The following is a 24,701-nucleotide window of genomic DNA, read 5'->3' as shown; positions in this document are numbered from 1 at the left end:
AGTTTTCTTCGCTAAACGCAGCCGTCGCGAACGAAGAGTCACGCCAGGAAAACTGTCGCGCGAAAGACATCCTAAACATGATTTGTCAAGAGGGAAACGCTAAGGGGAATATTCAGTTTAACTGGAGAAGAAAGGGTGCCCTCTGCACGATAGATATCCCAGATGCGATTTATCACAAAGACGTGCTAAAGGGAATATTCAGTTTCGCCAGAAAAGAATGCTACTTTTCGATATTACGGCCTTCTCGGGCGGGCGATATATCGCGGTACACTCGCCCGGCATTTTTGGATTCGGCAATTTCGAAAAGTGCTCACCTCCGAGGGAAAATAACGGTCGATGCGAATTGCCTTGCACATACATAAGTGCGCGATGAGAAAATGTCATTTTCGCGATGCGCTTGAAAAGAAATTGCAAGAGACGGAGTTTGACGAAATTTCGGGGACGGTTAAAACTTAGCCCTCCGAGGACCTCCGAGTTAGGGAAAACTGAGTTATTTCGTCGCGGCAGCCGCATTTTGACGAGAAGCGAAGTCGCAAGGACGCGGCTCTAATTAGCGACGAACGAATACGACTCGGTCGCATACGCGCGCAAGCACCGCCGCGCAGCTTATATCGGCTCGATTATTTTAATTGAAAATTGACAAGATAACTCTCGCGATGCGGGCGCAAGGGGGCTGGGGCTCGTTTCGAGCCGGATTCGAGATGAAATATCGAGGAAAATGGCAATTTTATTATATATTTCCCGTAAATCGAATTGTGAAATTCCACTTATCGAGTTTCAGTCATAAATCCAATTTCACGTTACAGCGAAATTCCGGAAATCGAGTTTCCACGTATCCTGAATCACTCGCGACTAATTTCTCCATTTCGCGATAGGACTTCTTATATCGCCGGTGCCCATATCGAACCAGCGGCGTCCGCGACACGCGTTTTCCGACCAACGGTTATCGTCACGGCGAATCGCTAATCGGCCCGCTAATGCACCCATTCATGTTTACACAGCGATCGAGCACGCGTGCGATATCAAGCAGCCATCAGTTACGAATTAATCGTAGGCGATTAGAATAATTAAAGAAATTGCACGCACTAATTCTTACTAATTTTCTTTAAAAAAAAATTTGGTTTTTCAAGATAAGATTATTTGAAAAGTGTGCTGTAGTTTTAAGTTTCTCTCGCTAAAGAAATTTATCCATCAATTCCAAAGTTAACGCCAGAAGATATTAGAAAAGAAAAAAAAAAAAAAAAAAATAATCTACTTTTCTCCCGCATATGCATTTCTTCATATACTTCGTTTGCATTCTGTTTTTTCAACGAAGCAAAACAAATTCGAAGACACTGATAATACGTTGATAATAATTTCAAATCGCGATGTCGTGACTTTTTAAGGCACGCGCGTGTGGGATAATGGAAAAGCGCCTCGTTGACGTTCACGTCATTATCGCGATGATCTCTGCTCTGTTTACCTTGTGCGCTCGCAACGTTTTGCCCTCGCAAGCGAGCGTGACGTCGCAGTAGGCCTGCCGCTCGAGCAGCTGCGAGAACATGGTCTGCAGGTTGCTGTGATGGTACTTCCATCTCAGGCAGTACTGTTGCGGGAACATGGTGGTGGATGAAGATGAAGAGGATGACGATGCTGAGCCGGCTGCCGTAGCGGGTGTCGTCGCGGGTGCTGTACGGCCTCGTTGTTGAAGCATGCGCGGCCCAGGCGCCGCTGCGAACTCCTCCTCGACCGAGCCGGCCACCGTCGCGTACGCTTCCGGTTCACCGTACTCTCGTCGCCCACCCGCGTTTCCTCCTGCGTCCCGCCAATGTCTGCAACGTCGCGAGAACGGGTGTCAAGGGCCGCCTCGGTATCGGTTCGATTTTCACGGCAATTTCGAGAGGTGTCAAAACGGACTGGCCCGCCGGGGCACGCAATTCTTTCCAGACCGACAACGTTTATCTAATTATCTCTCTCTGGCTATCTGGAAATTTTTTTTTATCGAAGATGTTTGCGTTCTGATAAAAAAAAAAAAAAAAAAAAAAAAAAGAACTTGGTCGACAGTTGCGTGGAAAAATTAGAAACTTATTTTTGATCTGAAGATTAATGAATTGTTGGAATAAAAGATTTAAAAAAAAAAAAAAAAAAAATTGTAGGCGAACGGCGAAACAATCTGTGCGTTTCGTAAGTTCGTGCGACCCTGCGCCGGAACACGCGTTAGATATAGCCCGACCGGTCATTGTCGCACCGGTATCGGGCCGGCAGGAAGTTTACCGTCGCCAAAGGAAGGAAAGAAGCCCCATCGGATAGGATAACCGTGCGTGAATGTTTATCGCGTTATCGTTCCTTCTTTATTCTTCATTCCGATAGAATGTTTATGCTCAGGAACATATCGCTTTTCGTACCGTTACTGATACTCCGCGAAGAACACTGAACCCTGCAGCGACATTTTTTTTTACATTCGACTAACGCAGATAGCGTAATTAATTTAATTAGTGCAAAAAAAAAAAGAATAAATAATGCAAGATGTGTTTTATCACAAATTTTTTATCGATTTAGCTCATTTTTATGCAACTTCTAAATGACTATAAAAGTATATTATTTTACTATTAAATTTAAATATCAATACGAAGTTTAAAACAAGATGGCTTGGCGAGGATTCGAAAAATCTCGCTTTACCTTAATTTGAACTTTAATTCCACTTGACAGATCTTTCGCGCGGTCTCGCGTGTCTTTGCGGAGATCTCGACGGGCGATTGCTCATTTTGACTACTTACTAAGCAAGTGTTCGAACCCGTGGCTCAGGATTAGACTCGAGGGAATGCTCGTTCTTCCCTCCGCAATTCCCGCGCATAAACCAGGTTCTTGGGAGCGATTTCCTCCTTCGGCCGGCAGTTCAGCTCACCTGTAACACAAACAAGCGCGTTCGTTTTATTACACGTTCCGGAGTGTTGTAACATCGATTAGCACGCGACCAAGATCGACGTGCGATACGACGAGCGGCGCGTTCTCGCATGTTCGAACGGAGACGACAGTCACCGGCGGATTATAACCAGTGAATTATAACCGGTAGATTATAACCGGTGGATTAATAAGATCGACAAGCGCGATTGGAGGGCCTAGATTCATTCATTTCGAGTTGCTCGACGATAACGGTGATGGGCAATGCTCGCGGGAGATATTCGCATTAGCGCCTGTGCGGCGCGTTAAACCGGGGATTTGAAACCGCTAGAATTTCGGAATCAATTTTCAATGAGGCATGAGGAAGGTCGTGTTTCGTACGTTCCCACAGCTACCGCGGCACAAACTCGACAAAATTATATTGGAAACGTGTAAAGACCTGGAATTTCGGAAGGGAAACTTCTTTAATTTTCATTTTTTTTATCGCTCGCTGCTTCTCTCTATTCACCGGTGTATAAAAATAATCTTTCCCGCAACATTTTCTGAAAACGTTACATTCCAGCATCATTTATCGAGCGTAGAATTTCAAGCGTTATTTCTTCGCGCAATGATTCTTTTGCTGCTTAGCAAGGCTTCAATAAAGTGTCCTGACAGTAGTAATATTTTTACAACTTTTGTGCCTTTATAAAATAATTAATAAGTAAATATAATAAAGAAAAAATGTTAAAATAATTCAGAGCGCACCAATTTCATTGGTATTTTTAGACCGCCTAAATCTAATCTAAAATATTCTAAAAAAAAAAAAAAAAACTGCGTATTATCGCAGATCTTAGATCAATTTAGGTTAAAAATAATACTCGCCTAAATAACGAGCTACGTATTTTTGTCCGGTTATCAGATTAAGTTTATAGGATTTCGAATTCAGGAGAGCGACGTGGGGGAGGGACAAAATTCGGCCGATTTTATCAGCGGGAAAGATAATCGGATGTAGATCTCTTCCGGACTGTCGGCGTACATGTGTATAACGTCGATTAGAAGGATAACGGCGCGGCCGGATAACGACGCCCGGCAATTACAGTCAAATCGATTTCTATCTGCGCACAACTCGTCGATCGCACCGTACGCGCTGCATTCTCTCCCGCTTATTTTTTTCCTTTTTCTTTTTTTTTACGGGGAATCCGGACTTGCTGTAATAATATAAACCGGAGAAACTACCCGGCGGCGAGAAACCTTGGCAAATAATGCGCCAGGGAGCTTTCACTGCCGCGCGTTTTCTACGAGAATTTTCGATAGCTCCTTTTTCCCCGGCGTAGCAGAACTTTCACGGGCAGGGACGAAAATAAATCCTTTATTCGCGCCGGTGCGTCAAAACTGAGAGTCGAGCACAGATTCGTAGGAATTGCGCGGTCGACCGACCGGAGGTAGAAACGATTCGAGCTCGAGTGGTTCGAGCTATCCATTCAAAAAGCGATTGCTTCTCTGTGGCGCCCTTAGTGATCGGAGAAATACTTTTCTCTTCGAAACACAAGGTCTGCACCGATCTGGACCTGTCGGTGCTCGTTAATGAATAAAAATTGATTGTCACCTGTTCTGAAGTTAAAAATATTGAGAACGGTATTTTATTAAGTATCAATCAATACACGCGTAATTAGAAGACGGCCTTTTTAACCCTTTTTTTTTTGTGAAGCTGATACACTATACATATAACAGCAAAAAATTCTGAAAAGAACGTCTCGAATCTCCATCTTGTTAAATATTACCAATTGCATTCCTCTTATTATAGGTAAATACAGAAATTGCTTTATCAGGAGATTGAGACTCTATTGCAGCTCGAAACTTTAGTACCACAGTCGCGTCGCGTCGAAGTAATCAATTAATCAGCAAGCTTGATTATAACACTGACAATATAGAAAATTTCTGTATGACCTGAATATTTCTTTGGTAGCCACGCTTACCGAATCGAGGCGATTCATCGGCGAATTGTTCTCCGCGGAGAATAAAATTTCGCAATTGTTGGAAAGAACGAGATATTTAATAAAACGCTTTAAAAATAACGCTTTCATGCGTAGCGAGCTAATATTCTTTGTATGTAGAGAGAGAAAAAAAAAATATATATATAGTAACTTTTAAATCCTACCATAATTTTCTGATATATCAAACGATAAATATACCGAGTCAATTATAAACGTAATCGAATCGTTCATATTTATCGTTAGAAATCCTATTTAAAATAATATTTAATTAATACATCGGCAATATGCCCGTAAATATCAATTTTTCTTCGAAATTAAATGGTTTAGATTTTTGATAACGTTAATTAATTTTTTTTATTTAATTAGATTTAATATCTACAATATAATTTTTTAATTTTTCTGTTACAGATCAAGAGGAACTCCGCTGCTGCGCATCGTTCGGTGAAAAATTAAAGTGCCGCACGCCGATATCAGTTATTATACGAACCGCGGCCGGTTCGTCGGTCGCTTCGGGGGAGCCGCTAGTTATCGGACGTTTTTTTACGATTATCTTTTCACGGGAGTGCCGAAAAATAACGCGCGAAATTTTCGCGATTGTAACTTCACCCGGTCGCGTTCGCGAATGACTTGTGCGCGGAAGGATGGCTCGTCACGTCCCATCTGAGAGGAGGAGCAGGTCCGGGGGACATCATGCATCGGCGGAGCAACTTATAGGTGAGCATTAATTCTTTTTTTCATAGAAAATCTTTATAAAAATAAAGCTTTACCTTTACTTTAATTTTAATAATAATATGTCTACATAATGTGTTTTATTTTATGTTACAGTCACCGGCAGAACTCAACAACTCCGCTGAAGCTCATGCAGATTGGTAAGTCGCATGACTTTTTTTTCGTAATTGTACTTTTTTTTCTACGTATAGATAGTGCAAAATGCCGCGGATGTAGAACAATGTAATTGTCATGCCGTGATGTAACCCTCGACGTGAATAGCATTTAAGTCCACTTCTCGCCGTATCGATTAACATAAATATCGGAAGCGACTTGATGCACGCGGATATCGGGCGCAGTATCGACAGCCGCCTATCTCGTCGTAATCGTTATCACTGTAATTTCGTCACCTAAAACATTTACGACCGGTGTAACCGATAACGAAAACCGATTAAGCCCGATTACGTGCCAGAACTTGATTCCGCAAATCCGGTATCTCGCGTAACCGCGTTTATCCTTGGCACTTCGTTACCGGAGTGAATTTTTAAATCCATTCACCTTGCCGTATCCCGTTGCATTGCGCAAGGCACGCCACGCTGAAGTTCACATCGTCTTAGGTCGTAACGCGGTTTAAAAATATGTTTCGCGTCGTATTAAAAAATAAAAAAATGATTTAAAAAAAAACAAACAAAAAAAGATTGGAATAATTAACCTAGGCATCGCCAGCCGTTGAAGGAGATTTTTACGAATTACATAACTGCGCGGAGAAATGTAATTTTGTAATCCGATGTTTGTAATAGCGCAGCATCATCTACAAAGATCATATTTTTTCACCGCCGTCCCGTAGAAACGAACCGAAAGAAATAATCGGGAGAGAACGTGAAATTTGTTTCCTTCCAATATTCACATTTACATGCGTACATACGTATACATATATACTATATAAGGGAAATGTAACTGTTTCGTATTTAACTTGTCATTTGCGTGATTTTCTACAGCGTTTTGAAATGCCGCGTATTCGGGAGGGAGAAAAATAAAGGAAAGAACGGAGAAAAAGGGAAGGGAGGGAAAAAGAGCTAATCGAGGTATGTGCTCCGCAAAATTAATTTCCCAGTGAGAAAAACGCGCCCTTTACATTTTACATCTCGCGCGTGATCACGCGGACCTGCCTAGCGGGAAAACAGCGCAGCGACGTCGATCAACGACGCTGATGGAGGATTGTCAGAATGTTAATTCGTGGCGGGCAACGAACGACGCCAAGCGAGGCGATTGCATTATTGAGGTACGAGCTGGTCGCGATAATTCGCCGATTAGAGTCGCGACCGCGGCGTCCGGGAAAACGGGAGTGGCGCGCTCGTAAAAAGAGGAGAAGGAAGACGGTCTTAAAGAAAAGCCCGACTCTATGCGCGTGTGCTGTGAGAAAAGTATAGTTGCTTTTGGTCTACAATTTAATGACATTTCTAACCTCACATTAAATAAATTATGTCTATGAAATATTGGTACTTTTAGCTTCAACTATAATTTGTGTATGATGTTACTGACCACAAATATAGTTGAATAAAATATGTGGCTAGAAATTCGTGGCTGGAATTATCATAAAATTATAGTCGAGGAGTAGATTAACATTATTTTATATAGACATACTTGATTTAACTATATTTTTAATTTAGAAATATTCCAAAATTTTGGCCGGATCCAAAATATTTTTCTCTCACTCGACGCACCGTGAAAGAATAATTCCCTCGAATGTAGTGCATATGACGCGTCGCCTGGCTTCGCTCTTTTATACACTATCCTCGCGCAGGAACGTTGTAAACCAGGCGAACGATGCCCGATGGCGCATAATCTCTCGTGTACTTTCTCCCGATGATAATAATAATAACAATAATAATAATAAGAACGTGGATAAATAATCGCTGCAAACGTGAGCGTGCAGGAAATCGTTCGTATCATTGCAAGAATAATACCGCCTTGATTCTTTTAAGAAACAATCAAATAAGAGCAGCGAGAACGCTCGAATAGTTGCATGAATATCGACGTGAGTCGCTACAACCGGTCTTTTAGCGCAAGTACAATTTCCAAGATATTATTAGTTCGCAGATTAGTTCACTCGCGTTTATCGAAATACACGACTGAGACTCGACTATTCTGTATTTAATTGTATTCGATCAAATGTAACATTTCGGTTACGTTCCCACGTCCCTCTTCGGATTCTATTTCTCGAACGATGTACGAGTTCGCAGTGGCGCAATACGCACCTCTTACACGAAGATTTCGATAGAGTCCCTCTGACGTCGTCGACATACACGCGCAACAGCTGACTCGGCCATTTCGCCAGTTTAATGGTTTTCCGCTCGAAAAGGGATGCCGGATGTCGGAGATTTTTGTCATAATTCAGGGACCGCCGGTAGAGAAACGTGGGCGAAGGAGAGAATAGAAAAGAGGGATACTAAGCGACCGTAGGTATTCAGGCTTCGGCGCGAATGCGAGGAACACCGCGAACGGGACCTTCATCCGGTACCCTAGATTCCTCCGATGGCTTTCTATTGTATTATATTTGCGGATCGCGCAAATAGCACCTTCCGTCGAGAAAGATACGCCTTTTCGACATCCCTCGCTTTCTTTTTCCGTTTACTTTTCCCTTCGGGACACGAGCGATTTGGCAATAACGATAACAATTAGCAGGCGGCGATACCGTGTTGTCTTACCGTAGCCTCCTCCGCGAACGACGGCAGGTTCGAAATTAGAAATTGTAATTCATCGACAGTTTTGTCACTCGGTGATATCTGCGTTTCCGCGCGGCGTACGATCGCCTCTCGTTTCACAAGAGCGCTAATGCACTCGATGGGTAATAATTAGCGATCAATCACTTCTCATTTCACGTCTACGCAGCTTCGAATGAAATCAGCTTGAATCCTGTAATTAACGCTAACGCCGCGGCGCACGGCTTCGTCTTTCTTACAATAGAAATTAATTCGACGGAAAAGAAAATCGACGATCCGCTCTTGCGCGCGGGCAGCGAGGGGCGCGTCGTTATTTCGCATTCGCGTACGTCGCGGATGATCAAACGCGATTACGCGTTCATTAATTACCAAATTAATTACCTTACTTTATATTTATATTAGTAAAGATAATGAACACGATTACATATATTTATATTAATAACCTAATAATAATTATCGCGTGGGCATGTCTGGCGATCAATATCACGGTGCTAATATTAATCGACAGTAGCTTATTAGCGCTAGCCGGCGCTATTTTGAGAACGGTAGCTTGCAAATGATCGACCTTGGAACTCGTGGCGTCATTCGCAAGCTGACGCCCACCCTCTTCGACAGCTCCTCCGCGAACGCGGTGCTCTCGTCGCGAAACCTCCCGTTTTTAATCGCCCGTCGTTTTTCACACGATCAACCGGATCCCTCGGAGATGTTACGTCCGTTGCGGTGCATTAACATCGTCGATCAACGGTCCCACCGTTCTCGCCGAGATACTGTTATAATTCGCGTAATAGACGCATCTGCATACGGTCGCTGCGCGATCGTAAAAATAGCCGGAAGAATATTTATAATAGGAATTACTGTGGTGTCACGATGGTCGTGGATCATCGAGGAATTCACCGAGAGACAAGTATAGTTATTTTCGGCCTCAATTATAATTTTATGATATTTTTAATTATCAAATAATATTAATTCAATTAAATTTGTAAATAGAAATATTATAAAATTACAATTACGGCGAAAAGTAAATATTCTATTTTCTCGGTGAGATTAATTTATTGGACTAATATTTAATATCTGTGCCAACCATTGCCTGCCACGGCGTTTAAACTTGCAGCTTCGAAATGGTCCACGACTGTTGCGGCATTGTAGTTATTTTTATTGTTAGTGTACATTCTCTGTGGCTGTATCGAGTCGATTATGCGATTTCGTTGTAGGGAAATTGTCCCGACAGGATTCTCTACAAAAAAAAAAAAAAAACCCGACGACGTCGCGCGGTTGGCCGCAAAATAAATATTCCCGTCTTCGAGAAATATATCACTCGCGGTCATAAATTAAATACACGCGAGGCCCTATTAAAATGTTTTATTACAATTTCATTGGAGTTTCGTTGCCCTGCGATTGTGAAGACAAAACGCAGATGAATATATATACGTATGTTAACTTGATGGATTTAAAAGATACCACCAATTAAAATACAGTTAATCGAAAATAAAACTCCCGGCATTATCCATCGGCGGCGTTATCTTCTTTCCTTAACGATTTTACGATGGCCATTAATACATTTTAATCTTTCGTCGCGAAATATCATCATCTGTCGAGTTCACGTCGCTATCACCATTATCTAGACTGACGCTTATCTGGAATCGATATATGAATAAATCACTCCCATTCCTCGTTAGCGTAAGTGATCTCTAACCTCCTCATTAATTACCGTTATCTTAATTACTGTTAATACCGTGTTGGCGGCATTAGTTATGCGGAATTCTTTCGCGGGGGAATGCCTGCCGTCACGATTGCCGGTCGACGCCGCGATTCCAATAACACGACATAATAACGGGAATGCACCGAGGTAACAGTCGCGAGTAGAAATCGCGGCTGGAGAACGCGATTCCGAAGCCTTTTTCGAGGATCCGTTAAGTGTCTCGTTCCGTCTCCTAGCTAACGAACGCGAGCGAGCCTACCGTTAAGACGTTAGTTATCCCGGCCGCGCGATTCTTTCCCGATGTTCGTACGAGGATCCCGCATGTAGGAGCGACGACGCCGCGGCATAACGGTTCCCGCGGTCGCCGCGTTGTTCTCGCAAGATGCACCGTGCGAACCGCGATCTACATCTCGCCTGATATATCCCACGAAAGCCGGCGATAAGATTTCGCCTTGGATAACGGCGGCACTTTTCCATAGTCGAGGTGCTTTCACGGAGATTTTTCTTTTTTCTTTTTTTTTTTCATTTTCTTTTTTTTTCCTTTTTCTTTTTTTTTAATTCCGTTCTCGCTTGCCGATAAGGGCTTTTTCCTTTCGGTAGGGGGAGATACTCGAGAATCTGTAATTTCACCCCTCGCTGCTGCTTAACGAGAGTAAATAAGAGGTGACGGTAGAGCTCGTGCATATTTATCGGCGCTAATGCGTAATGAAGAGGAATAAAGGAGATGAACTATATAAATTGTCGGTTATCGACGAACAAAATGTTTCGAGATTGTCTTTTGTTTATTGTCCCGGTACGCGTGTGTGTCGAATAAAATCGACGGCGTTAGTCGAGTTGCGATAAAACTAGTTTCGTACCCATCACAAATTTCTTATTGGCTTGCCGTTAATTATTCAGGTTACATTAGGCAATAATTCAAGACGTTTTCAATGCCACGGCGAGTTAATGAAAAAACTAGCGCTCAAGTTTCGCGCAATTTGCATTTAGATTCCAGCACGACAAAGCCGTTTAATTCCGGCTTTGAACTACACTGGCGTAAGTCGCTTATCCGGAATTAATAAAAAAAGAGAAAAAAAATAAATAAAAAATTATGTTAGATATTATACTACTGAGGCTGCAATTCAGACTGAAATAAAAGAAAACTCGCCGAGGTTTACGTAACTGATTAACATATAATAAACGCTAATGCAAGATACCTTCTGATATCATTACGAGTGTCCCGGGGATTTGACGGAAAAAATAAGAAATATTATTGGAATATATCGCTCGTTATTTGCATTTAGATTGTAATGAGACGAGCCATTTGATTCCGTGTACATCTCATAAATATTCAACGTCGCGCATTAACGCGAGACATCTGCTCCAATAACGCGCTACGAACGTCCTAGATATGCGGTACAAAAAAAAAATAAAAAAAAAAATAAAAAAAGAGAGAGAGAGAGAGAGAAAATGTTAGAAATATCGGTCTCGATTTGCATTTGCGTCGCAATAAAGCCGCACTTAATGCATTTTGTATTTTCAAACGCCGGCCGCTCGCAGCGTCGATAAATGCCACAATGTCACCGCGTTCCCATGGAGTGACAGGCGTTTTTCTCCCGCCGGTGTTTCCGCGAAAACGACGATCGAGACGACACGCGAGCCAGCAAAGACGCATTGCGATCTATCATCGCCGAGATAGACAGATCGATCGGGCAAGGGAGACCGCGAGTGGGAAAAAGATGGAGAAAAAAAAAAAAAAATTGCATGAGTAAAATCAGCGTAACTGACGAAACGTATATTATTCCGCTTTCCGTGTCGCGAAAAATAGGGAAAAAAAGAGCCCGGAGGAAAAAAAAAAGAAGAACTTGTTTACCCGTGCAATATTGCGCGCGTGTCGTAACGCGAGCACGACGTCGGAGAGACGGACGATACTCTCGAGATTAAAGTGCGGCCTCTGCGCGAGAGCAAAGTAGTACGTACAGCTGATCGCTCGCCGTGCGCGGGGAAAATTTGGCACTAATTGTAAGAATGACCACAAGGTACTCATAGACCATCTAGGAATTGTACTTTAAACGCCACGGCATTCAATGGCTGGCCATGACATTTAATCTTATTTAATCTTAATCCTATTTAATCTTATAATTTCTTGATGGTCCACAAGCTCCCGTGACATCATAGTAGTTCTTACAGTACAAAATTTTCTTCGTTCGTTGTGTCATCTGTATCGCGGTGAACTGGTGACATCTTTTCTTCAATTTCTTTTTCTGTTTTCCACCAACGAAGCGACGAAAACGGGTGATAACGCGGTTTTATCGCGCGCGCAGATAAACTTCGGCGCGTACGTAGCGGAGGTCGATCTTTCCCTTTCCGTCGCTCTCCACAGCTGATCGCCTTCTCTTTCTCTCTCTCTCTCTCTCTCCTTTTTCATCCGCCTCTCGGTCGATGTTGCTCGCTCTCTCTTTCTCTCTCGCGAATGCGAGAGGGCGTGTAGCCCGACGCTTTTCCTCGAGCACGCACGTGGCACGCGCTGTTGCATCCGCCGCCGCATCTCGGCAGGAACGGATGCCTTTGACGATTAATTAGCGTGTACCCGGTCCACCGCAGAGGTTTCCCGGGATCGGCAATGCTTCACGGTATTTGCACGAATTTCCGTAATGCGAATGCGAATCGGCCAGGCATTCGGGCTATCAAATCGCCGGGTCGCGAACAAGTGGCCGCGGCGGCGGTACGGCATTCCGCCTGCCGTGATATACGTCTCTCAAAAGAAGTTTGTTTTTCATGCAAAAGCTAGCAATTTATGTAATCTCGCGTTGTCACTCGCGATAGCGCCCGCAGGCGAGGACCTTGGAAACTCGACTCCGCTCCTTAATCATCCGAGTGCTTGAAAAATAATTTCTGCTACTAGAAATTTATTGCACGCCGCACACCGTCGAAGTTGCGTTGCCAATAGGCTGTAGTGCATCGTCTCGACGCGAAAGGATTCTTAAGAGTAAATTATGAAGCTGATGATAGAACGAGAAGACGAGATATTGTATATTTAGAAATACTCTAAGAGAAAAAAAAAGAAAAAAAAATAAGGCAACAAACGGTGTTTTATACAAATGACATTTGCACATTAATTTTAATTGTAAGAACTAATTGTAAAAAATAATTAGTATTTTTCGTTTGCACCGTTATGTTTCTATTTTAAAATACCGAATACTGTCATTTAATCAACGTTTCAATTTCTCCGCGAGTTCCACGTTTTGTTAATAAAGTAAAAGGTACATCGCCGATTGAAGATTAGAGCAGTGCTGATACAAGGATTTACACGCCGGTAAACATCTGTGCGTGATTCTGTCGGGGCAGTAAGTCCCCGCGACACGCGTTCATTAGCTCTGACCAGCTCGAAAAGTCCGCGCATTTTTGCATTTAGCCATTGACACATTATTATTATCGGGACCTCCCCCCTTTCTTTTTTCACAGAAAAAAAAGGCAATCCGCACCTTTCGTTGATTAATTTTTACGTCGATGCGTTTCTTTATCTCGCATCCCGAGCTATTTCGTTACGCGTTCCCGCGGATAACAATGGAATATGAGTGATGTGATGTCCCGGAAGTCGAGCTTCGTTCGCCCAGAAGCTCAACTTCCGACGCGTTTCACTTAAGGACTTACGCGCCAATTTCGAGAGGCAGTAAGCGTACATTTTGCGAGTTGAATCTCGCTTTTCTACGAAAGCTCGGTAATTTCTTTACGTCGCAAGGATAGACTTTGGTTTCTCAGGGATGCGAAACGCGATTTTTTAAGGACGCGACGGAGGGATTACTGTGCGTTGGCAAGTCGCGAGGGTTAGGGTTTCCTCAGCAAAACGCGGTGACCTACTATGACTACTATTGTTGCGGAATTGCCGCGTGTCTCTGACTATTTCTTTCAGGATTTTCCATCTCTTTTTGTACTTTTCGGTTTCCCTTCTCCCCTCGGTTGCCCTGTCTTAGGTCGATGACCTCTTTGCATCGGTTTTCGCCAACTACCCCTATTTTACGCCCCCGTAGTCTCCGAATATGGCTCTACACGTTGCCGAGAATATGTTCGAGAGAACGTATTCTCGGCGATATTAGATTTATAACTCGAGAAGATACTATTCATACATTATCCTGAAAAAAGCTGACGAATTCCAAGTTGCCGTTATTAAAATTAAAAAAAAAACTTCCGTTGATCATTTTAATCAATCAGGGAAATAATTCACTGCATTATTCGTCGACGCGACACGTCATTAAATTACGAGCGTGTGAAATCTGAAGTCAGATCTGAGAAGATTGCAGCGACCGATAAACTCGCGCGGCGATAAGTCGGCGGCCTAAGCAGTTATTAGTGAGACACGTGTTATCGTAATTAGTGACATTAGTTCGTTACCGCCGTACGGCCTCATTATCGTCGGCGCGACGCAGCGCGCTAGTAAACGTAAATAAAAGCACACGCGGGGCGGGGTCAAAGCTACAATGTATAACGTGCGTCATAAATCGTCGGTTACGTATAAAAAAATAAAAAGAAAAATACCAGAGAGAAGCGCGGAAAAAGGGGGAAAAGAAAAAAGACCGGGGGGAAAAAAGAAAAAAAAACCAGTCAGTCGGCGAGGCTTCACGCTCGGTGCTCGACCGCGGTACTTCGCGATTAACGCAGGACGCTCGCGATTAATTGCGGCGAGCAATTGCATCGCGCCGGCCCCGATAAATTTGCGAAAAAAATATTTCTGTAAGACCGTGAGTTTCGGCAACACTTACGCCTTTATCGCTCGCTCAGCTTTTCCTCTCGGTGAAATCTCATTTTTATATAAAATGCGGCCTGAGTTTCATTAAAAAAATAAAATAAAATAAAATAAAAAAATTTTTTTTTTAATAAAATTCTTATTTCTGCGTCATCGATTTCTCCGCGAACAATAAAAACGACGCAGTAACTCTTTGGAAAAGTCGAGGCTCGGGTTCACTGAACGCATATTCGGTAGTAAGCGTTGATAAGAAATCCAACGACGCTGTTCTTGAACGTCAAACGTTTCGCGTTCAAAATGAGACGCGAGGTAAAAGTAATAAATAAAAAAAAAAAAAAAAAATTTTTTTGTAATTATTTTGACATGTTTGACGTTAAATGTTTCGTTAAGTTACAACTGCAATGGCGATTCGCGTTGACGTCGAGACCGTGTCCTGTTAACGCGACGCACGTAGACATTCCAACGCGACACAGAGATCACGAGAACTGATTACGCGCCGGACGGATTCGCGCGAGCCCGACGCGGCTGCTCGCGAAACTGGCAGCAGCACCCCGATAGTGGACAATGCGTCTCGCTAACTGCTCGGCGCGTCAAAGCGAGAATTCTGGATAAGGAGAAACTCTCTCCCGCGCGTGCAAACAATCCAGAACGTCGTCTCGCGGCGAGATTTGTTACGTTCTGGGTCATCGCCACCGAGTCTCGCGAGTTATACGATATACTTCTGTTTACGATGACGTACGATCGAGAGACGCGGCGAGATAAAGTGAGGACATGCTTGCTTGTTTAAAGCTCTTTTGTGTTTATTTTAAAGAACTGTCCGAAGATATTCCGATAACCGGATCCGCCGTCGTCGGATCGCCGGAATTACATCGCGCACTTGCAGAATTATCCGCCTCGCGAAAAAAGCTTGGATTATTGGCGAGTGGCTGCAAATTGCGCAAACAAAATGGGAAACGCTCCCGTAATTGAGGAACTTTAATTTCCATTACGAATGACGGAGGAATTCTTCGAGTTTTAAATCTGTCATTAGCGCAAAGTGAAATTTTAATAGAAGTTCTCCTCGCCGCAGTCTTTATTTATTATTATTATTTTTTTTTTTAATGAAAATAACGCCGTTGCCATCAATTTGAATCTCAAGAAATCTAGTATCGTAGTTTTCACATTGATTTTCGAGAAATGGGTGGGAGAAAAAAAAATGCATTTACTTGTTTAATCACGAGTGCAGGTTGTTGTTTTCGTTAATTTTTTATATTTGCAAATTTGGCGGATTTATTAAATGCTTGTAACTTCGAAACGTCGCGGGAAGTCCTCGTCGTTGCGCTCGTGAACGAATAAAAGAGCCCGCATAGTCGATAAAACAAAGCTTGAACTTTCTCTCTCTCTCTCTCTTTCTGTATTCGAGGAATACAATCGGTAGGAATCGATACGTTACAATTGTCTTATCAAAGTCACATTAATCTTGAAGCGCCATTAATAATGATGTGACTGCATGGATTATTGAAATCTATTTTTCCGTCCGTCTCTCGGTTACCGGGAGTTTCGCTTTGCGAGAATTTTTCAATGACATTAAACGGTATTAATGGATAATGATATCGATAAATCCTTAAAGGGCCCGCGAGATGTTAAATAAAGAATGTGAAGCAGTACAGCAATTTGTTAGAAACATATTGCACTTTAGAAGCATTTGAATTATTCGATGACGACACGTTCAAGAAGAAAAATAGCATCAAAGAGTTAAGAAGTGAACCATAGAGAAAGGCGTGCTAAATGGACGATTGAAAAAAAAAGAGACCAGACTTATTAATCCGCAGTGTGAGCTGTATTTTCTCAGCTCGCTCGCGCTTTCAAAGAATGCGAGTGCTAAATTTTGCAGAGCAACATTCGTAGCTTGAAAGTCGATTATCCAAAAATTGCACGACTCTAACCCAATTCTTTGAAAAGAGCAAATTAAATAGGAATAAATCAATTATTAAAGGCGTTCTTAATCCCCGAACTTATCCCGAGTTCGTCTAAATGTTAAGCGAAACATTTAAAAAATAGGTCACAGGATAGTTTCTAAATGTAATTACGTTAAATATATCGCGTGTTTATAAATGAAAAATGCTCGGCCAAGGCCGGAAAAATTGAATTTTTCCGTTCTACTGAACTTTCTAACTCCGAGATTTTCTTTTTCTCGAAACGCTGCCTTTCCTAAACAGTCGTTCTAAATTTTTTTTTTCTTTTTTTTTCTGAAAAATGTTAATGTAACGCTTCGCGGCGTAGTCTCGAACGTACTATCGAACGTCAGGAGGTTAAATCTCGCGGGTTGAAAGCCGCATTTCCTGGCCAATGACCAGGCAGAGAGCCTTCATGAAACATGAAGCCGGCCGCCAAATTGTTTTTCCGCAACTCGACCTTGCCAGTTTCGAGGCGGTCGGTTGATCGATCGCCGCACAGTTAACGTAAGAAAAATTCGCGAAAATCGCGCACTCGCGGGCATGAATTTTTCAGTGTTGTGACGGAATCTTTCTGCGGCGCGAATTAATAATCGATCTCCTCGAAGCCACGGCGAAGAGCGAAGGCCGAGACCCGTCGATCTCCTTCGCTCGTCCTACATTCCTAAATTCGTATAAGCCCGGGGTAATTTTAGTCGCGAGAATATTACAGCAATTTTGGAATAACGCGACCGTAACGCGTCCGCATTTAGCAGTCCCCGATAACGCCCGCCGCCGCCAATGTCAATGGTGCTTACACCGATAACGGGCACGATAATTACGGCTCGTTCCGCACTAATCCGACGTGACGAATACATTTTCATTATTTAGAATTTATTTTCTGCTTCCTCGATGCCGGCGAATTGTTCCGATTGGTGCAAAATTAAATTTAACCGGCCGGATGGCCCACTTCGAAATGCCGATCTTAATTTTAGTGACGGATTCCTTGATCGATGAAGAGCATTCGCGAAATCTAAATCGACCTGATACCGCGCCGGGGCCAAGGGTGCCTGGTGCACGTCACTGAAATATACTTTTCTGGATTCCTCAGAGTGTGTCTGCTAAATAATAATACGCAGCTGCTAATGGAAACCTACTTCGCGCCGGCTTCCCCTAAGTAGGTTTCGCGAAAGGGAAAAGTGTGTCATGCACAAAAGCCTTTTTTAAATCGCCTTAGAGTCCCGCCGTTGTTATCATAACAATCGCGATATCGCCGGGCATGCGAAAATAGAATGCGTTTGCGCCGAAGACAGCCGGCACCTTGGAAATATACATAGATGTAATATGAAAATTTTATTTTTCACGTTCCACTTTTTCGAGAGCATATTCTAAAACGCGTCCTAAGTGCCGCCGTTCAAACAATACTTTCGCGGAATATTATTCGCGTGGTTTCAAATTTTTTAACTTACTTTTTCTGTTCTGAAAACGGTTCTCGTAAAAATAAACGTCCTGGCGTCGCAAAGAAAAACAAAAAAAAGCCAAAAAAAAAAAACAGCGATTGACGTACGAATAAATGCATCGCGCTGTCGCGACTATTCCCAACAATGCCCTCCTCATTACCGAAGCGCGACATTTTCATTATTATTAAACCCGGCGAGAGCGACTGGCGGAACCGGCGAGCGAATCGGCCCGAATCGCGGAATACTATTATGGAAGACAGGCGGCCGCGCATTATAATATCGCGACAATAATTTACCGTAATTTAAGGCGCAAAATTCCCCCGCCGAGATTTCCATAAAGTTGCCAGCAACGTTTACGTTAAACGGCGGCACACGTCGCTCCGCAAACACTCCTCGGGCACAAATGTTTGAGCTTTTCCGCGCGGTTCACGAGACTTCCATTGACGCGGAAATTCATGGTACCCGATATTACACGAAAACGGTTCGCCGCGGGAACAACACTCCGATTTAACGTTGTTCCTGAGTTGATAACAATAACCGGCGTACAATGGAATAATTACCGTGATTATGATCGTCAAAAATAGAAGTCGCTTTGGAAATTTTTCATTTCGGACCGGCCTATTAATATTTCTGTCGAATCACATTTGGCACGTGAAAAAAAATTTAAATGTTTATAAAGATTACATTTTACATTTTATGATAAAAAATTTAATTACATTATTTCAATTTCAAATGTTTGAATATCACAAAAAATTTTAATTATGCCCAACTGAATAAAAAATGAATTAAAAGGTAAATTAAAAAAAAAAAAAAAAAAAAAAAAAATTATATATATACATATATACAACAGCTTTATGGGCGTTCATAACTCTCTCGCGTTATAACGTCAAATACGACGTAATTAAAAACGTAATAAAATTAAAACTTTTAACAATCTATTTTTCACGGGGAAAACTGTCGTTCTTCTGAAAGAAGGTATTCGTATTGCGAGAGGGTTAATCGGATTCGGAACGGAATGCTATCTCGGTACAGGCCTGGAGCTCGCGATGAGAAGATGAGAAGTCTACCATTCCCTCCCCGGTTTGTCTCTCTCCCCATTCTATCGCTCTTTCTTCTTCCCGTACCTCGGTTTCGGTTCTCGGCGTAGATATAACCGGTTCCCGTGGTGTTCACCCGCTTTTTGAGAAAAAATTGAACCAGTTTGTAAAACGAAAAAAGCTCTCCCCGCCATCCGTGGGCGCCCCCTTCTCCCCGCTCGCTGTCTCTCTCGCCACAATTCTCCCTACCTTTTATCCTTCGCGCGGCCGACTCATGAGAACCAAAGCGATTCCTGAGCCGCCGAGACAACGGAATTTCGACGTCGTCGTCGGCGGTGAAAAAGTCGCTATCGCGATTTCAGTCGCTCGCAAAAACCGCCAAGTTCTTTTTTGAAAATCACAGAACGGCCGAGGGAATCGCGAGCGCGGCATAATAATCCCGCTGGTTTTCTTGCCGGGTTAAATTTGCAAACTCGATTTGAAAACGTACAAACGTCGGTCGTGGCGAATAGGAAAAACAAAAAAATATACGTCTTATTAATGTACCTCAAGATTTTACAAATCTCGAACGTAATTCTAACAATAATAAATCTGCCACCGTAATTTATATTATCATTCGCGAACGACAGTCCAGACTCTTTTTCTGCCCACCCTTGAAACGCGAAGCGAAAGCGTCGGCTAGGTATTTTATCCTGTAACTAAGACAGGGGAATCTGCTGGACGAGACCGAGGGAGGGACGGAGGCTGCCCTCGCTGTCGTCCAAGCGGTAACAGAATAGACGGTGGAGGAGACATTTCGCATTTTCTCAGACGCTGAAAAAGCCAGGCTCGGAAGGCGCGGCGCGTTCGCTCCCGCCGCGACGCAGGCCGTCTCGGCGCTCTTCCCCGCGGCGGTGGCTATTGATTTTCGAATTGGTTCAAAATTTCCATAATACCGCGACGGCGGCGGCGGCGGCGAGGGTACGCCGAGTACATCGGCGGGGTCGACGGGTGGGAAGGAAGAGAGACGAGCAGACGAAGAAGGAAAGACGAAGAGAGAACGAGAGAGAGAGAGAGAGAGAGAGAAAGGGAAGTGACGGAAGGGGTGAGCCGCGATGAAGGGGGACGCGGCGCGAAGGGGATGGAGTCGCCATCGGCCTCGGACGGTTTCGAACTTGGCAAAGTTCAGGCGGCTCAAAAGAGACACCCCTCGGCACCTAGTCCTTTCGACTCGCAGCACCCCTCCGTGATTCACCCTCTCGGCCTGTCTCTCTCCCTCTTCCTCGCTCCTTCCCCGCGGCTTGTCTCGTCCGCGGCTCACCCTCGACCGCCTCACCCTTCCGCACCTCTTTTGCCCTCCGTTGATCGCAGCGGAAATATCCATGGAACGACGACGACGACGACACGAAGCACTCGACCATGTTTCTCCTCGTTTTACGATATCGCCGTAACGACGTAATGATTTACCGGACTAGCGTTGTTCCTTTTAGTTTTTTCTCTTTGCAAAATTGGCTCGCATTCGTTAATACTAGTCTGTTACATTCACATTTGTTTATATTCGTACATCTGGCGTTAGGTTCATCAAGTAGACTCTCATGTCCGTCACAAAGTTATCAAGTACAAAAAGGGCGACGGGGGGGAGGGGAGTAACGAAATTAGAGAAGGTTGGGAGGAACAAGGTGATAAGATTCTTAATTAACATCGTCAAAGTCCCGTTTAACGTTCGAGTGATAAAAAGATTAGCAATTTTCAATATGCAGTCGGAGAACGCATAAACGTAACGAACGTCATAAAACCGAGCGTTCAATTTTACTCGAAGGCGTACCGGGTATCCCATGCGCCTCTAGCTTTCTCCTCGCTTTCATAACGCCGGTTCATTTTGCAGCGCAGAAAAACGTTAAATAGAAAAAGATACTCGTGACAAATGAACATGACGTGCGACGCACTCGATTGAAGTTTCGAGTAAAATCGCTGAAAGCATGCACGCTGTTCATTTAATAGATTTCGTTTCGACTGCCGGATGTAGCCGCCGCTGATGTATAATTGAACTAGGGAGCTAAGCAACGAAATTCTGAAAAGCGCTGTGTCACTTTACCTGCCGATCGCGGAGACGACTTAAATTCCGTAAGACAAAACGTTGCAAACAGAACTTTGTGCCGTGGTAAAGCATCTATCGCGCGAGTCTGTGGCTTCTTTACAAGCTGAATGAAAAACGTGTTGTACTCGTACAAGCATCCCAAAGAACTGAGATAAACGCAGCAGGCTAGCCAAGCACTTCTTTCACCGCATTTTTCATGTCCTTTGCATATTTCGTTTTCCATTGGAAAAAAAAAATGGGACAGCTAATATTCTTTTTTCCCAAAAAAAGGGTCGTGTCGCACACAAAAGTACGTTCGTAGGATGTGAGAGGTGAAAGAAGCGACCAATCACAATTGAGAAGTCAAGTAGCTATTTTTGAATACGAGGAATATTAAAAATTTTTACCTACCTAAAAAAATTTGTTACGGTACAAATTTAAAACAAAAAAAAAAAAATTTGATACTTAGTAAATTTTTCTACAGCGTGTCACGTATCTATTCGACGATGCGTAACCATCGTTATGGAACGAAATAATAACAGCCAAACACGAAAAGTAGCATAGAAAAAAGAGAATTAAAATTATTTTACTGAAACTTTATGAAATCTTACGAAAAAAAAAAAATATATATACTAATTTACAGTTTCTTTTCGTGTCATCGTGTATTATTTCCTTCCTTCTGCCTTGTTTCCTGCTTTTTCAAAAAAATGGGTATCCTAACGAGCAGGTAGTGAAATCTAGTGAATGAAAGAGAATGCTATTATAACAGTATACAGATTGCTACGAATCACGACCTGACCTATGCAATGTGCTCGACCACTTTCGTGTGGTCGTAATGATGCTGCAGTTGGTACACAACTGTAATATTTAATAACAAAACCTACGATTCAGTCATCTACTTTCGAGTTCTAATTTTACATTTTTTCCTAATTAAAATTTAATTTTTTTTCTCTCCTAAAAAAAAAAAATTAAATTAAATAAATAATTAAAAGACCAGGACTTGCTTAATATAGATTCGAATATCTTTAGGTTTTTTTTATACACTTTTTGCGATTTTATTACGTACATATATTATTAATTTTGATAAATCTGTTATTGAAACATTTTTTCTTGACTATTAATACGTAAAATATTGTGCAGTTTCAGAGAAAGCACTTAACGATATTTGAAAATAAAAAAAGTGCATTACATATAATGAAAAATAAAGTGAAATTTTTCTCTTTCTCTCTCTCTCTCTCGATTTTTCTGCTAAACGATATTATACTATCGTTCTTTGTAGCAAAACGTACTTTATCAAGTTTATTTTTACAGAGAAATTTAGAATCTTTTCCTCGAAACGAGGAAAGTTAAAGGCCCATTTAAGCGAAAACAAGAAAGTTGGCCGAGCGAAACGGCAAGTTCGGAATCTAGATCGATGATCCGATTTATTAAACGGTAGATTACCGAGTCCGTCGTACGGAAACAGACTAGAAATTTTGCGGTCGAGAAAAGTCCGGAGTGCGCGTGTCAATTTTCCTTAAGCGACAACGTATAATTTTCAGACCCGGCTGCGTGTTAATATTCGACACTGAATAATAACTGTAAAATGAGTATTTCAACACTCACTTTTCCAAACGTCTCACGTTACGCAGAAGCGATCGGAAAAGAATTATAATTATAAATATAAGCGGGAATAAAAATGGAAAAGCGATGCTTTAATTCGTCGTGATTCGTGTCGGGAATGATTGATTTTCGCCAGCTAATTTATTTACGCTAACAAAACACGAGTCGAACATGGGCTCTATTCCACCAGGATTAAGCTTTCTCCGGTAAAGGTCAGTTACAGTTCGCGCATGTGAAATTTGATCGTTTCGCTACTCGAGATAGACTCATCCATCTCGCTACGATACTTTCCTCGTGGGGCCCGACTTTCTTTGTTAGACAAAGGAGACTGAGACTTTCGTGTAGATATTTATTGTCGACGTAAGCATCGATTCTTCAACGCGTGGGATGCAGAAGCTGTCGCGCTTTCTCCTACACTTAAAAATTCCCTTTTTCTTTCTTTTTTTTTTTTTTTTCTTTTTTTTCAAATCTGGAGTAAGAGTTCTTCGCGAGCAAGAATTTAATTAGACACCGGTCTTTTCGTAACTTTTTTAATTTCCTACATTTAATTTCCTACGTTAAATATTTTGGCAAGCGAGGCTCTGATTAAAAATTATGCGCGATTCCCTCGCTTGGAAATTAAGACCCTCTTCTATATACATATTTATATATCTTAGGTCGCGAGAAACTGTCAGCTCTTCTTACCAATTTTTACCTCCTCATATTATTATCACAACTCATTTCTGCTTCGTTAGCAATATGTATATTTATACATCCTTTGGTAAATTACATTCAGATTATGATTTAACAAAATCTTATTTTCAAAAGAGGAGACTGCTAAAGGCTTTTAAAAAATTGTGTTACTTTCCTAAGACTCTTTTAGTTTCGGTCTCGGTCTCGGTTTCGGTCTCGGTCGAATATCATACACACTGGTTTTCTATACCTGAACCTTCAGAATTGGATTCTTAACATTTTTCTGGGAGCTTTGGCAATAGATCAAAAAAATAAAATAAAATAAAACGATTCAAAGATTTTAAACGAGGAAGGGTGTGCGAAAAGAACGGGAAGAGGTATTTATGCTGCAAATGACAAAGAGGGACGGGGGGACGAGGATGGGAGGAGATGAAAAACTGGGGAATGTTCGAAATAGTTGAATCGGAGACTCGAGCAATTTAAAACACGCGGGAATGTCTGTCGCATCTTAAACGTCAAAGTCTCGTGACGGTCACGATTTTTCGGCGCCGCGTCAAAAATTGTCAACGTTGATACGAAGGACAACGGTGCGGAAAACGTACGAATCCTGCACTTGACAAGTGGCCTTAGAGCCGGTTTCACTAAGGTCGGCTAACTCTAGCTGCGGATAATGAAATTTTATTTCCTCGACGTTACGTAAGAGTAACGTCGTGTGTGTAACACGCGGCAGCGTGTACAGTACTGTGCAATAAATAACGCTATCATAATTAGCACCGCGATCTAGAAATGAACGGTGATTAGAAGCGAATTACAGTTGTTAAAGCAAATAGTGATAATAAGAAGCAATAGCAGAAACCAACCTTTTAGCAGACGAATGATAAAAAGCGTGTACTAGTTTCTACAATTTGCTTCGCGCTGGAAGTGCTCAGTCCCGCTTTATTAACTGATTTGCATATGCATATCGAAATAGCGTGAAATTAAAAGATATCTTTAATAATGATTCAATCACAAATTTAATTTAATTGTTAATTAATTGATTAATTAAATTAATTAAAACTGTTAATAATAATAACAATAATAATAACGCCAACTGGCTTAAAGCCGATTTCGACCTCGATTATTGGGCGTTTCAACTCGCAGATTGAACTTAATTAACTTTAGCGTCACGAAGCTGACGTTGGCGGACGACGGTTGTCTCTTTTCGGGCTGAAGTACAAAGACGATGTGACGACGGGCGGAGAAAAAACGGAGGAGC

At 42.4% G+C, this 24,701-nt stretch overlaps 1 protein-coding gene across 6 annotated transcripts in view; it reads right to left on the bottom strand.

Annotated features, from left to right (window-relative positions):
• The window catches only part of LOC139103327 (broad-complex core protein isoforms 1/2/3/4/5), a 100,640-nt gene that overhangs the window by 27,878 nt on the left and 48,061 nt on the right, over positions 1-24,701 (bottom strand). For 4 of the 6 annotated variants that reach the window (XM_070657879.1, XM_070657877.1, XM_070657880.1 and 1 more), the window contains 2 exons: positions 2,757-2,884; positions 1,463-1,811 (listed from right to left, as the gene is read on the bottom strand). In XM_070657879.1, the coding sequence (XP_070513980.1) occupies positions 1,463-1,693 (231 nt within the window). In that variant the 5' untranslated portion in view covers positions 1,694-1,811; positions 2,757-2,884. Of the gene's footprint in view, positions 1-1,462; positions 1,812-2,756; positions 2,885-14,722; positions 14,742-24,701 lie in introns of those variants that run through there. The other 2 variants (XM_070657881.1, XM_070657882.1) reach the window with 2 other exon arrangements.

This window comes from Cardiocondyla obscurior, linkage group LG06, assembly GCF_019399895.1.
Source record: "Cardiocondyla obscurior isolate alpha-2009 linkage group LG06, Cobs3.1, whole genome shotgun sequence".
Lineage (NCBI taxonomy): Eukaryota > Metazoa > Arthropoda > Insecta > Hymenoptera > Formicidae > Cardiocondyla > Cardiocondyla obscurior.
Note: the sequence above shows the minus strand (reverse complement) of the source record. Positions and strands in the feature narration are given on the sequence as shown.